The 14,750-nt window shown below is 42.3% G+C and overlaps 1 protein-coding gene across 2 annotated transcripts in view; it reads left to right on the forward strand.

Annotated features, from left to right (window-relative positions):
* LGR5 (leucine rich repeat containing G protein-coupled receptor 5) overlaps positions 1-14,750 on the forward strand; it is a 133,055-nt gene that overhangs the window by 97,839 nt on the left and 20,466 nt on the right. For both annotated transcript variants that reach the window (XM_069584006.1, XM_069584007.1), the window contains 4 exons: positions 4,380-4,595; positions 6,324-6,395; positions 10,403-10,471; positions 11,848-11,919. In XM_069584006.1, coding sequence (XP_069440107.1) covers positions 4,380-4,595; positions 6,324-6,395; positions 10,403-10,471; positions 11,848-11,919 — 429 coding nt within the window. The remainder of the gene's footprint in view (positions 1-4,379; positions 4,596-6,323; positions 6,396-10,402; positions 10,472-11,847; positions 11,920-14,750) is intronic.

Below are 14,750 nucleotides of genomic sequence, written 5' to 3' on the forward strand. Positions count from 1 at the left end.
TGATGCCATTTCCTAAATGCGAAACTTTTTCTCACATAAAAAGCCTATCATTTGTAAAGTGATTTACCTCTTACAAAATCCTTCCACATACATTTTTGTCATTTAATTCCCATAATAATTTTGTGACCTGTTATGATACTGCTTTACAGATATGGAAATTGACCCTCAGAGAAATTAATCAGGATGCTCCCTGATCTCAGAATTAATAAGTGACAATCTTGAGTTAAATCTGTGTCTTATTTCTCCTAATTCAGTGCACTTTCCAGTTTCCCATACATTCCTTATGTAGGTGGTTCCATGCGACTTTAAGAAGTAGAGTGAAGTGTTATTTTATCTATCATTTTCTGTAAGTTATAACAAATGGTGCATACAATGCGTGTCATTTCCCATATAGTCATTACTTTTCTTTTCTGTTTGTTTTATTTATTTTTTAATTGAAGGATAATTGCTTTACAGAATTTTGCTCTTTTCTGTCAAACCTCAACGTGATTCAGCCATAGGTATACATATTCCCCTCCCTTTTGAACCTCCCTCCCATCTCCCGCCCCAACCCACCCCTCAGCAAATTCCCAGTGGCTATCTATTTTACATATGGTGATGTAAGTTTCCATGTTACTCTCTCCATACATGTCATACTGCATTTCAAGGTCATAATTAAGAGGTTTGTTTGTCGGAAAGAAGATGGGGCCATGCTAAAGTGTTTTATTTTGCTACGCCTGCTTGCAGGCTTTATGCTGCTTCTGCCATATTATCAATGGATATTTCAAGGCCAAGATCATTGCTAGAAACTTTCTCTGGCAATGTGCCCTCTACCATATGTCATCACTTCTCCTTTGCCTTCATAGAAGGCAATACTATGAAGACGTACTATTCAGTAATGTAACAGGAACAAAACTATTTGCCCTTTGTGATACTGACACACACACACACACACACACACACACACACGTAGTGATAATTACGTGTGTATCAGCCTCCAGTGATAATACTGGAGGCTGGAAAGCAAGGGTGACTTCTGTTAAGTCTGTTTGCAGACACCACTTCATTGCTTCTGTTACAAGGGATGAAAGAGTTGTCTGCCTGTCTCAGAACTGAAATTTACTGACAGGTGACACTCAAGTAGCCAGTGTTTGACTAAGGGAAAATGTGAGTTTCTTCTTTTTTTCTGACTGGTTTCTATGTCAAAGCACAAAAACACCAACTGTTAACCCACTTCAAGCAATAATAATGTAAAGTCATTAAGGGGCTTTATGGTTTACAAAGCCTTGTTGTATCATTTTCTTTGATCGTAAAGCCATCCGTTAGGTAGAGCGGCTCCCCCCAGTTTATGGATGTGAAAGCTGAGGTCTGTTGCCTTGGTCATGGTCATATAGCTGTTATTTTTGACTTGGACTCAAAATTTCTCATCCCAAATTTCTTCACTTTTTCAGATTCTGAGATGACTGAACACACACACACACACACACACACACACATCCCTTGTGATTTGCAGGAAATAGGAATGATGACAAAGAAAGCCTTAAAAAGTGGAGTTACATACATAGTTGTTTTTGCTGCTCCTGACATTTCTACATGTGTTTTCATGTACCGCGTGGTGGTGTTTTCCTTAAACTCTAGCACTTCAGTATTGCATTTTTCAAGTATGTGAATGGACAATGTCCAGCTGCCTCTAAAGACCAGGTTGACATAATATAAGCTCTTTGTTTACTCACTGAATAGGCACAACTTGTGCCCTGCCCTGCTTTGTCCACAGTCTTAACCTTGTTCTGTAAGAACCACCTGTACAAGTGGCTGAATAATGAATTCCACACTCAGTTTTGTCTTGAGATCTTCTGTTAAGATTAAATCAGTTACTACCTCTGAGCATGAATAATATACCACTCTCTGAAATAGATTTGGACCACTGCAGCCAGATGGACATGGACTTCAAAACACTACAATGAGAAGGAGTATATTTATGGGGAGCTTCTTAGATGAAGAAACTGCTGAGACAGAGAAACATTTAGTGCCACACTCAGGATGCCAAGTAACAGATCTGGGTGTGTTAGAATTTGGAATGTGGACAATTGCCCGGTCCTACTCATTTCGTTTCAAATAGTACATTGCTCTAAGATTATGGTGTGAAAACCAGATTACATCCTTTTTACTGGGGGGAGAAGTGATTCATAAAAGACATTTATCCAGAGAAATGGGCTTTTTAACTTTGGGAACTGATGCCAGAATCACTTGAGATCCTGCAGAAACTTTAGTAGTAACTTAAATATTGAAAAAGACAAGCCCATGACTCAATGCAGAGAGAGCCTTTTCTGTACATGCTCCCCCTTTGCAATGAACTTGAAGGTCAGTCCTTTTCAGGACTTAGAAGCCACTTGTAGTTTCACCGCATAAGCCACTGGCAATCATCAGACAATATGTCAACAAAAACTCGGAAATTCATAGCATTTAAATAACGTCTTCATGCTTTAATCAGTGCAGTCATTAAGGAGAGTTTACATATGTGCTTTACTCCTAGTCAAACAAAAACAAGCACCTCCTCATGCTCTGATGAAAGTGAACCTTATTTAAACATGGGCCGAGCATGTTGTTGCTGGACGGAGGGAAAGGGACCATGTTGGGTTTGCCTGAATGTTTCCTGTTCTGTTTGTAGACAGCACCTCGAGATATCTGGAAGTGCGAGTCTGCTACCTACAGTGATAGCTATTCTCCTGGGAATTTGATTGTGAGTGGACTGTGGCATCAGACTTGTTTGTTCCGAGTGACCTTATTTCAGCATCAAAACTTGACCTAGAGGGGTGGGTGGGGGAGGGGAGGGAGGCACGAGAAGGAGGTACTATAGGTATAATTACAGCTGATTTGCATTGTGGCATGGCAGAAACCAGCACAACACTGGAAAGCAATTTTCCCCCGATTAAAAAATTAAATTTAAAAGCTTGGGTTGGGGCCTGGAGGGCATGCCTTCTCCCTTCAGTCAGGAGAAGCAGGGGCCAGAACAGGAGTGGAATGACATGTGTGACCGAAAGTGGGGAAGCCACTTTTCGTGGAGAGGTGCTCCCTACCACAGAGAATGCTGCTTCTAAGCTGTTTAAATTTGGTCTGCAGGGGATTATTTCATGATCCTCGAGTGCTTCCTGCATCTGTTTAGTCTTAAATGCTTCCTAAAACATTTTTCAAAATCCACTCGTGATGTTCTAATCCTTCCTAATACATGCACTGCTTAAAATGCAACTCTTCTTTTTTTAATCCTAGCTTTGAAAATGCAAATAAAGGTGTGAGTCTTAAGAACAGATTGAAAAAAAAAAAAGTGAGGGCTGGTGGATGCAGAACTGAATGTCGAGGGTCCTATGTTTCATGCACTTTACAGAAGACTTCAGTCTGTGTCTGTCTGGTCACTTCAGTAAGAAAAGTTAAGGCATTGCTGTTACAGCCACTTCTAGGCTGGATTAGGGTAAAATAAATGTATTGCACTCCCTCTACTGGCTCTGAAGCTGCAGCAGCTTATTAACTAGACCTATTTTTAGATGGATTTCCTCATTTAAAAAAAAAAGTGATGTGTAGAAAAAGCAAGCAAAAACTGGGAACGCTATTAATTTTACTATTCATTTAAAATGTCAAGGAAAGTAAACATCTGCTCAATGCCATTGGTTAGGATGAACAAGAAAGCCTGCTTGTTTTAGGCTTTGCAGCAGAGTACTAAGGGGCGAGGGGCGCCTCCCCCTCCCTGAAGCATATCTCTAACAGCCTTGTAAAAGTTACTCATGCATGCGTGCTAAGTCACTTGAGTCGTATGCGACTCTGCGACCCCATGGACTGCATCCCGCCAGATTCCTCTGTCCATGGGATTCTCCAGGCAAGAATACTGCAGTGGGTTGCCATGCCCTCCTCCAGGGAATCCCCCTGACCTAGCCTTGTAAAAATTACTCAGTCCTTTTCAAATGCTGAACTAATCTTTTCCCACAGCTCAGTGAACCAAAATAAGTATGTTTTGTGTCTTCAAAACAGTCCAGGAAGGCAACAGCATTTGTCTGACTTGGTTGATGTGGGAAGGAGCAGAGGGGTTTTCTTTTCTCCTGGTGTCAAAGAGGAAAGCTAAAGGCTCATCAGCTGAAACACTACAGCCCAGGGGAGGCCACCTCCTTGCCGGAAATCATAGTCCTCCCAAACCTGGAAGAGACTCACAGCCATGTGGGATCTCACAGCAGCTGTCCTGCTCGCACCCGGAGCGGAGGCTACCATGAGGCAGACGCCCCAGATGCCGGGCTCCTGCGGCCCCAGCCCCGCCTCACTCTTGTTGATCGGGTGTGTGGAGGTTCTCCTGCAGAGCCTGTCTTCTGCCTGCACTCTGCTCTCTGCTTTCTACTCTTTCTCGCTTTCTTCCCCAGGCGTCTGGATGCCAACCGCATCAGCTCCGTGCCCCCCAGCTGCTTCAACGGCCTGCATTCCCTGAGGCACCTGTGGCTGGATGACAACGCGCTGACGGAGATCCCGGTCCAGGCTTTCAGAAGCTTATCAGCACTGCAGGCCATGACCTTGGCCCTGAACAAAATACACCACATACCAGACTATGCCTTTGGAAACCTCTCCAGCTTGGTGGTTCTGTAAGTTTTGTTGATTCCCCCTCCTCCCCCAACAGTTTCTAAATTCACTAAGATCTTGTAATTCTCTGTGGGACCTTGACCTTAGAATGATAGCCCTTCAGACTTTGAAGAGGGACATTTTAAGGGAGGAAAACCCCCTAAAATAACTCAGAAATGTTCTAATCGTGCAAAAGAATTAAACAACATTTATTGAGCACCTGGCAACTGCTAAGCACTGCTAGGCACTCAGAAATAACAAAATATGACCTCTCAGGGAAACTATTGTATATTACACGAGTAATCACCACACTGTATAGTTAGTCCCATGACCAACGGTAATAAAAATCCCTTATTTCTGATACTAATTTGTAATGCATGTCAAATTGAAATATGCCCTTCTTATTATTTAATAAGTACCTCTTGAACCCCTTCCAAGGTAACAGAAGCAAGGGACAAACCCTTAACAACAAGTTATGCATTTGTAAAGCTTTTCCCTTTGAGGTCTAGATTTCATTATTTTAAGTAAACTAAAACGACCTCAAGTAATAGTAGGAAAAATAAACGGTTCAAGAGGGCAGCAATATGCCCCACGTATATAATACAGTCAATGCTGACAGAGGACAACAGGAGCTGCTTGAAAGGCTCGAGAATTAGCTTGCTTCGAGGAAAGCGCCTGCTGCACTGTTTCTGCCTTAGCTGCATTCCTGCCCCCAGCCCACCGCGGGCTTCAGTCATTGCACTTTGCTTGTTGATAGGGCAGTCTCTTGCCCTGCGGTGTGTACTCCTTTGAGGGCTGGCCAGCATCTCATCCATCTTTTGAGGTTCCCGTCATGTGTTGCCTGTAAAAGATCCTCAATAAGTGCCACATAGATCTCACATGATACCAGCATATATTTGTTAGAATAGCAACCTTTGTCTGAAAGGATCGGACATGTGGGGTGACGTTAACAAATTTCTATCCTGAAGTAGTTCATATACAAAGATGACGCTTCTGTTCCACCAGAAGCTGGGTAGGTGCCTTAATGTTTCCTTCCACTAGAGGGAATGAATTTACAGAGATTCAGCTCTTCTCTCCCCCCAGCCCCCTTAAGCCCATTTCCCAAAAATCCCCCTGGGACTTGGTCCAGTTTTCGGTTATGCACACAGCTGTTCTCGCTGGCCCTGACGTAACCGACTTATCATTGAGCCAAAGATGATAATCAGACACATTTATACAACAAGATAACTGATCTCCTTGGGCAGTCAAAAAATCTGATCCCCATTCTCTGTGGCTGAAATTGTTGTTTCCTATTAACCTGTGGCCCCACCCTGGCAAAGCAGCCAGGATAAGCCATCAGCTTTGGTGGAAACTGCGCACACCTCAGACCGCCTCCTCTCCACCCTCCGTTTGTCGATGTTGGTCAGAATCTCTATTTAACATTCTGTATTCCAAAGCCACACTGAGCAACCTGAATTTACTTATACCAGCCTTGTTGCTAATCCCACAATTATTATTCACTCCATGATATCTCAAACCCAAAAGGTAAAACTGTGACTGTTAAATTCTGTGGTATAGAGTCATCTCTGGTAAGAGTGAATGGGGCATAAAGCCTTTAAAGCAAGCGAACAGAAATGTTAAACAAAGCATCTCTTACATATAATTAGTGCATTCTCTAGAGTAAGTGTTTTTGGATTTCAGCAATCAAAACATCTTGCCTCACTTTCCATGTGCAATGCGCCCTCCTGACTGTCTGTAATGTTCTCCTGCAGACATCTCCATAACAATAGAATCCACTCCCTGGGAAAGAAATGCTTTGATGGGCTCCACAGCCTAGAGACTTTGTGAGTTGACCTTTTATTTGTTGCCCTTTTCTCAGTGTTTTCATGACTATTTAGAAGGAATCAAAATAGCCTTAAAGTCAAAATTGCTATTTGGTTTGGTTAATTGCCTGAGCTTTAAACAGATATTTACAGTGGCTTTATCTTACGCCCCTATACACACTCTATAGAGCCAAACAATAAAACTGAGATTTTATTTTAATCTAACGAGAGTGATAAATTAGTTGGAATCATTAGAAGCTAAATGAGATGTCCTCTACTGAGCAGGGACTGTTTGCTCAGGAATGTGTACTCTCTGTCAGGGATCAGTTCAGTATTGTCACTCAGGCTCACCATTCAGGAGTTAGGCCCTCCCCACTGAATGAGAGGATGCAGACGAGCAAGTGTCAGACTCTGTCCAATCAAAGAGGAACAGGCATCTCATCAGCAAACGGTGGAGGTTCCTGCAGGAGCAATTCAAAAGTCTAAAACGTAATAACACCTACCCTTTATTGAGTGTATCTCTAACCAAATATTGTACTGAGCACTCAGCACACATGGTTTCAAATCAGTCCTACAACCATCCTATGGTTGTACTAAAAAGGTACTATGACCCCTTTTTAGGCCCCAGGACTTCCCTAAGGGACCAGTGGTTAAGACTCCACACTTCCATTGTGGGGGGCTCAAGTTCAATCCCTGGTCAGGGAAGTTCCTCATTCTGAGTGGTACAGCCAAAAAAGAGAGCGAGAAAGAGAGAGAAAAAAAAAAGATAACCATTTTTAGGGCCTAACAGACTGGTTCCAAATAGGAAAAGGAGTACATCAAGGCTGTATATTATCACCCTGCTTATTTAACTTATATGCAGAGTACATCATGAGAAACGCTGGACTGGAAGAAACACAAGCTGGAATCAAGATTGCCAGGAGAAATATCAATAACCTCAGATATGCAGATGACACCACCCTTATGGCAGAAAGTGAAGAGGAACTAAAAAGCCTCTTGATGATAGTGTAAGAGGAGAGTGAAAAAGTTGGCTTAAAGCTCAACGTTCAGAAAACGAAGATCATGGCATCTGGTCCCGTCACTTCATGGGAAATAGATGGGGAAACAGTGGAAACAGTGTCAGACTTTATTTTCGGGGGGCTCCAAAATCACTGCAGATGGTGATTGCCGCCATGAAATTAAAAGACGCTTTCTCCTTGGAAGAAAAGTTATGACCAACCTAGATAGCATATTCAAAAGCAGAGACATTACTTTGTCAACAAAGGTCCATCTAGTCAAGGCTATGGTTTTTCCTGTGGTCATGTATGGATGTGAGAGTTGGACTGTGAAGAAGGCTGAGCGCTGAAGAATTGATGCTTTTGAACTGTGGTGTTGGAGAAGACTCTTGAGAGTCCCTTGGACTGCAAGGAGATCCAACCAGTCCATTCTGAAGGAGGTCAACCCTGGGATTTCTTTGGAAGGACTGATGCTAAAGCTGAAACTCCAGTACTTTGGCCACCTCATGCAAAGAGTTGACACATTGGAAAAGACTCTGATGCTGGGAGGGATTGGGGACAGGAGGAGAAGGGGCCAACAGAGGATGAGATGGCTGGATGGCATCACTGACTCGATGGACGTGAGTCTGAGTGAACTCCAGGAGTTGGTGATGGACAGGGAAGCCTGGCGTGCTGCAATTCATGGGGTCTCAAAGAGTCGGACACGACTGAGCGACTGAACTGAACTGAAAATTATTTATCAACATGACATAGTCAGTTAGCAGCAAAACTGAGGCTTGCTTCCTTCTCTAATTTGACTCCAAAATCCATGTCTGGGACTTCCCAGGTGGTTCAGTGATAAAGAAACTGCCAGCCAATGCAGGAGACGAGAGTTCGATTCCTGGGTCAGGAAGATCCCCTGGAGAAGGAAATGGCAACCCACTCCAGTATTCTTGCCTGGGAAATCCTATGGGCAGAGGAGATTGGTGGGCTACAGTCTGTAGGGTCACAAAGAGTCAGTCATGATTGAAGTGACTTAGCATGCACACAAAATAAGCCGCACAGAATCAATGAAGCTACAAAACCAGCTCTGACCTGGACAGCAGAAGGCTGTAACCAAAGAACACCTCTCCTGTGGCCTTGGAGCCCGCTGTTCATTTGCATATGGAACTTAGTGATATGTACCTGATCAGCACAGCATCTAACCGGACCTGGGTTCACTCATTTCCTGAAGGGCCTAACGGCTGTCCTTCCAGGGTTACTAAGTCACTGCATTTCCTCTGAGAAGGGAGGAACCATCCTCATGTGGAGATGCCAAAGGTGAATGTGTCTAGGCAGGACTTTGAAGTCAGTTTAATGGCACAGGCCAGCTGTTCCCATCAGCTGCTTGGAAAAATTAGAAATTCTCCTTTAATTACACAAGGGCTGGACTGGGGATCTTAGCAATGGAAAGCACCTTCCAGTCCTTTTCAACTCAATAGGAACAGAAAACAAAGATGGGCTTTGATAGGTTATTTACATAAATAGTCTTTTTTTTTTTCCCCCATGTTTGACATGAGGACCCAGGATTGCAAATTCAGGCAATTCATTCATTCAGGGCAAATTCATATAAGTCTCAATGTCCCCTCTTCCCTCACTTTGCCCAGGGCTCCAGAGGATAGGTAAAATAACCAATTTATTCCCGACATCTTCCTTTCCACTAGAAATCCGGGTAATTTATAAGGATCCAATCCTCATTTAATCAAAACAGAGCATCTGGAGAGACTTACAAACAGGAAGAAAATTTATGTCCACAAAAGACACAAGTTTCCTGCCTGCTGTATAGCTTAAGGATGGTTTGTGCCAGACAAGTAGGAATCTTGATTCATGTTTAACTCGGTCAAATTATCTCTCTCTTAAAATTAAATAGCAATTCTTCCCCACAGAGGAAGATCTAACCACATCTGATTGCCTGACCGAAAGGTTTTTCTGCATCATCTGGGAAATCTGCCTTTCCCAGAGATCGGGAGGCAATTACTTTTTCATATGGAGATGTAGCTCAGACGTGGAGTAAGTCTATAAAGCACTTGTGAGTAATGGGATTGAAAAGCCATTTGTGTCATAACAGAGAGACGAATGACTTGAGATTGATTGTCTGGTCATTCCCTGTCCGTGCATGAAGGATGATAGAGCTTTGCCTCACAGACCAGGAAAACGAATCCTCATTTGTGACCATGTGGATAGTCTAGACCTGATGTCCTTCTTCAGAGCACCCTGTACCATATCAGCACCTGCAGAAGCAGGCCATCACCCTGGACTTCAGGCTGGGAGAAAGGCCGGTTACTGCACCTGAGTCAGGAATAAAGCCTCCTTCCTAGAGGTCCTCTCAGGAGAGCCTCTGAAAAGTGACGGGCCAAAGTCAGAGGGTTAAGGCAGGGCCAGGAAAGCAGAGGCGGTCGAGGAGGGCACACACTCGTTGGCAGCTTGGTGAGCCAGGTTCAGGTGAAGACCGGCATCGGCCAGCCGCAGACACCTGGCCACGTGTTCTAGATACTTGGACATTCACGATGCTGTACGTGTCCTTTTAAAAAAAAAGTGCTGATTTTGTATTAGGGTATAGCCAATTAACAATGTTGTGATAGTTTCGGGGGAACAGAGAAGGGACTCAGCCACACATGTACATATATCCATCCTCCCCCAAGCTCTCCCCTCCCATCCAGGCTACCACAAGACCTTCAGCAGAGTTCCACGTGCTGTCCACAGTAGGTCCTTGTTGGTCATCCTTTTAAAATATAGCAGTGTGTACATGCCCATCCTAAACTCCTTCCCTTTTTTTAATGCCCAGGGCCATTGAGCCTTGACTCTGAAATTTCTCACAATCAGTCTAACGATCATTTCAGTGCAGATACTTGTGGAATGATGGTGCTCAGCAAGCCAACAAAGTCTCTCTCCTTAAAGAGAAGGAACTGCTATCAGTGATACTGGTCCATGGGAAGATCATGTTAACGTTCCTTGTAAATGTCATGTACATGAATTTTTAAAGGAAAACTGAACATGCTATTTACTTATTTTCAGAGACTTAAATTATAATAATCTTGATGAATTCCCCACTGCAGTCAGGACACTCTCCAACCTTAAAGAACTGTAAGTAGGACAAATTTAGTGGGAGAACTATTCTTTGTGAATGTATTTTAAAATGTGTTTGACTACTGTATATAATATGACTAAGAAGAATTTGAAAGGTCATCTAAATAATGGTTAACTACATCTAAAATGTATTTTAATTTGATTCTATCACCAAAAATAGAAGATAATCTTTTAAAATTTATGATGGATTTCTCTGTGTTTATGAGGAAAAAAAGTATGTATTTCTCTAAGCCATTATCTTTTCCTAAGTTGTATTTTTCCAACATTTCTATGTGCTCTATAGGTATGTAGAGAACTATATTGGAATTCACTAATTTGCTGAGCATATCCAGCAACAAACTTCTCTAGGTTGCATGAGTCTAGGACTAGATGAATACAGTGTACAGGCTTAGTATAATGTTAGATGCCTTCCTATACATTATTCCATATTCCTTTAATGCTTCATAAATATTATTTGATTTTTAAAGAACCCCACCATTTTACTATGATAAAGCTACCTTTCAGCTATTAGGTTGCATATATCATCTTTTTATATTTATAATTTAATTACTGTTCTTAATACCTAAATACATAAATAACCTTTGTAATGTTCTAACACTTGGAAAGAAAAATAAACACAGAGCCTCTTCTCTCGGCAGACAGAAATAAGACACACAGCTAAAGGAGGTAGACAGCAGGGCTTGTTTATAAGAAAAAGCCTCTGTGGGGTTCTGCTGCAGGACGCCCATGTGGCGCTTACCCGAGAAGTCATCACTGTCTGGCTCAGGCAGCCCCCAAACTGCCACTCACCTCCTTCAGCCACAGACCCACATAGACCAAGACCACTGACTCTGCCCCTCTGCCAGTCAGATGACATCACAGCGATAGATGAGAATCAATTTGTTATTACAGACTCACTGAGCTGGGGCACCTTTCTTCAGCTCAGGAAATTTTGTCCTCATAAGGAGATTACCTAAATCTCCACTTAACTGCAGCTTAAGTCAATTTTCTCTTCTCCTGGCTGCAAATGGGGTCAGGAGGAGTGATCATAATCGTTTCTCCAAAGATGGTTTCCTCTGTCTCAAGTCGTTAGACCACGATGCTCTGTTGGATAGTAATGGATAGATGGTTTCTTTTTATAACACTAGGTTAAAAGTTTCCATAAAGCACGGTTATTATTTTCAGATTCCTTATTCCTCATTCAAGATGACAGCTTGTGATTTGCTTTTCTCCTAGAGAGTGAGGGTGTGAAAGTTTCAAAACGCTTGGAGGAATTGAACCTTATCCTCTGGTTACTAAAAATGCTGATTATTGCCACAGGTTTGGGGAAGGGACTATGAAATGATTTTACCCCACCGGTTATTTTCTATAAACTGTCTTTTCTCTCTTTCTAGAGGATTTCATAGCAACAATATCAAGTCGATACCGGAGAAGGCCTTTGCAGGCAACCCTTCTCTTATTACAATGTAAGTGGTCGTAGTTCTTTTCGATTTCTCTATCCTGCAATATAGCATGCATTGTCCTTTTAAGCATAATACAATTTTTTTGTTCTATATTTGCCCAAGTTTTGTCTCAATCACTGTAAAAATCCATACAGAGAAGTATATGTGGAGATGTTTCGCTAGATTTTAGCTGAATGCTGAAGTTACATTAAAGATTCTTTTTCTAGGACCTAAAATATTCGTTGCCTTATGTTTGGTATCTTCAAATGCTGCGTCTCACTTCACAATCATCTTATGAAATGCTTTTTTGCTTATCTCTAAAAAAAATCTGATTTTTAAAATGTCAGTGTCAAGGTCACCTAGTCATTCAGAACTTGAACCCAAGTACACTAGAAAAATAGCTTATTACATTAAATGTTCTCACCAAAAAAGATAAGTGTGTGATAAATAACTACATGGGGGGAATTCGTTCCCAATGTATGTGCGTATGCATACTCAGCTGTGTCTGACTCTTTGGGACCCTTGGACTGTAGCCCACCAGGCTCCCCTACCCATGGAATTTTCCAGGCAAGAATACTGGAGTGGGTTGCCATTTCCTACTCCAGGGGATCTTCCTCATCCAGCGACTGAACCTGCCTCTCCTGCATTGGCAGGCAGATTCTTTACCACTGTGCCAACTGGGAAGCCCTCACAATACATACATACAATCAGTTGCCACCATGTAAATTTTAAATATACAATATTATGTTTCAGTTAGGGCTTCTCAGGTGGCTCAGTGGGAAGAAAAAAAAAACCCACCTGCCAATGCAGGAGATGCAGGAGACTTGGGTTCGATCTCTGGGTCGGGAACGTCCCCTGGAAAAGGAAATGGCAACCCACTCCAGCATTCTTGCCCGAAAAATCCCATGGACAGAGGAGCCTGGTGGGCTACAGTCCATGGGGCCACAAAGAGTCAAACACAACTGAGCATGCACAATAATACAAGCGTGTGTCAATTAGACCTCAGTAAGCTAAAATATAAACAGATATATATATATCATTACATACAATGGAGGTCCCTTACTGCAAGAAGGAGGGGGAGATGAGGGAACTACTGTTTTATGCTAAGTCGCTATACACATTCATGTTTAAGTCCAAACACTGAGTTACTTTTATATAAACTAGGGTGTAATTCTAGAAAGGTGCCTGTGTCCTAGAAATGTGTATGTGAGGATTTATATGCCATAATGGCATAAGATAGAGTTACAGCTTCAAAATATAATTAATTTTGTGTTTCATATTTAGCACAAACAGAAAATTAATCATGTGCAGGTATATAGAGGAAGGTGAAAATATGTAAGTATTAGTCTGGCTCTTAATTAAAAGACAACTGGCAGGTTTGGGGCATAGTACTGGCCTGAGGTCATGGGGGAGAGGTCTGAAATATGGAGGAGGGGGAGTAAGGATAACTTCTGAAGAGGACTTTAGGGGCACTTCTTGGCAGATAGCCGTTGTCCTGTGCCAACTTGACGGAGAGGCTTTCTGGAACCGGGTAGCATTTGTCACAAATGAGCTGGAATCCCAATTAGCCCTGACAACTGAGAAAAAACATACCATTCATCATTTCTGAAATGTTCTGACAGTCTGTTGGCAAACTAAGGGGGTTAAAGTTTATTGCCAACAAACATTAGTTCTCATTAGAGAGTATTTACATACTGAAAGTTCGCAGATTGTATTGCCTCTCTTTGCCCCTTTTGTTTCTTGAAGCCGCAGGACTGGTTTTCTTAATCACTCTTTTGATATGGTAATGACCCATGAAGGGGACTAACAGTCCCCAATATTGATTCGCACTCCTATCCACTACAGGATGGCCGTGAATGTTTTCTCCAGGAAACACTTTTCTCCTTGCCTCTACCTCTGTTTCTAGCCCTTGCCACTGCCACTCCCACTCACGCTCCCCACCCTGACTCAATTTCTCTGTTTTTCTTGTTGCATTGGTTACCTAGGCTAATTTCTACCTCTGTAGACCCCATCCTATTCATAACTTCTTTTTTTAATATAAATTTATTTATTTTAATTGGAGGTTAATTACTTTACAATATTGTATTGGTTTTGCCATACATCAACATGTATCTGCCACAGGTATACACGTGCGGCAGGGAGGCGAGTCTTAGACTGGTCAAAATCTAGAGGATTTAGAGGGGGGAAATGAAGTGGCAGAGGGGATGGAAAGAAGTTACAGTCGTCCCAGTGTACCATAACTTCTTTCCATCCCCTCTGCCACTTCATTTCCCCCCTGTAAATCCTCTAGATTTTAACCAGTCTAAGACTCGCCTCCCTGCCCCTACCACTAGCAGAGTGATCCCCCTGGAAGCACAGCATCCGTATTGTCATTCTCTTGCTATGAAACACAGTCAGGGTTGTCTATTTAACTTAGACACCTACTCGTTTTGCCGATATTCTCAGCTTTCCGCACGGCTCAAGCCAACCCTCCTGACCATCCCCCCAAGTTCTCTTCAATTCCCAACTACCAGGCAGTTCAAATATCATTACATTGAAAACATCCATAAAACAAAATATTTTTTCAGTTCTATTAATGTGTTAACTTTTAGAGCAATAATTAAATTTTTAAAATCTAATGTTACAAAACCCAGAGTAGCAAATTTCCTCTCAAATGTATTTGAAGAATCCTTTGTGTATGCTGTAAGATTTGACCAGAGGATATTGACCCTCATGTAAATATAGAGAATTTCATCTTCCTTTAGCTAATGATATAACTGCCAGCACCTTGAATAACATTTTGCCACTCGATGGATATTCTAGATATTGGAGGTAGAGGAAGAGTCTTAAGTGTTACACAGTCAGTTCAGGCTTCC

The sequence above is a fragment of the Ovis canadensis genome, chromosome 3 (genome assembly GCF_042477335.2).
Source record: "Ovis canadensis isolate MfBH-ARS-UI-01 breed Bighorn chromosome 3, ARS-UI_OviCan_v2, whole genome shotgun sequence".
Classification (NCBI taxonomy): domain Eukaryota; kingdom Metazoa; phylum Chordata; class Mammalia; order Artiodactyla; family Bovidae; genus Ovis; species Ovis canadensis.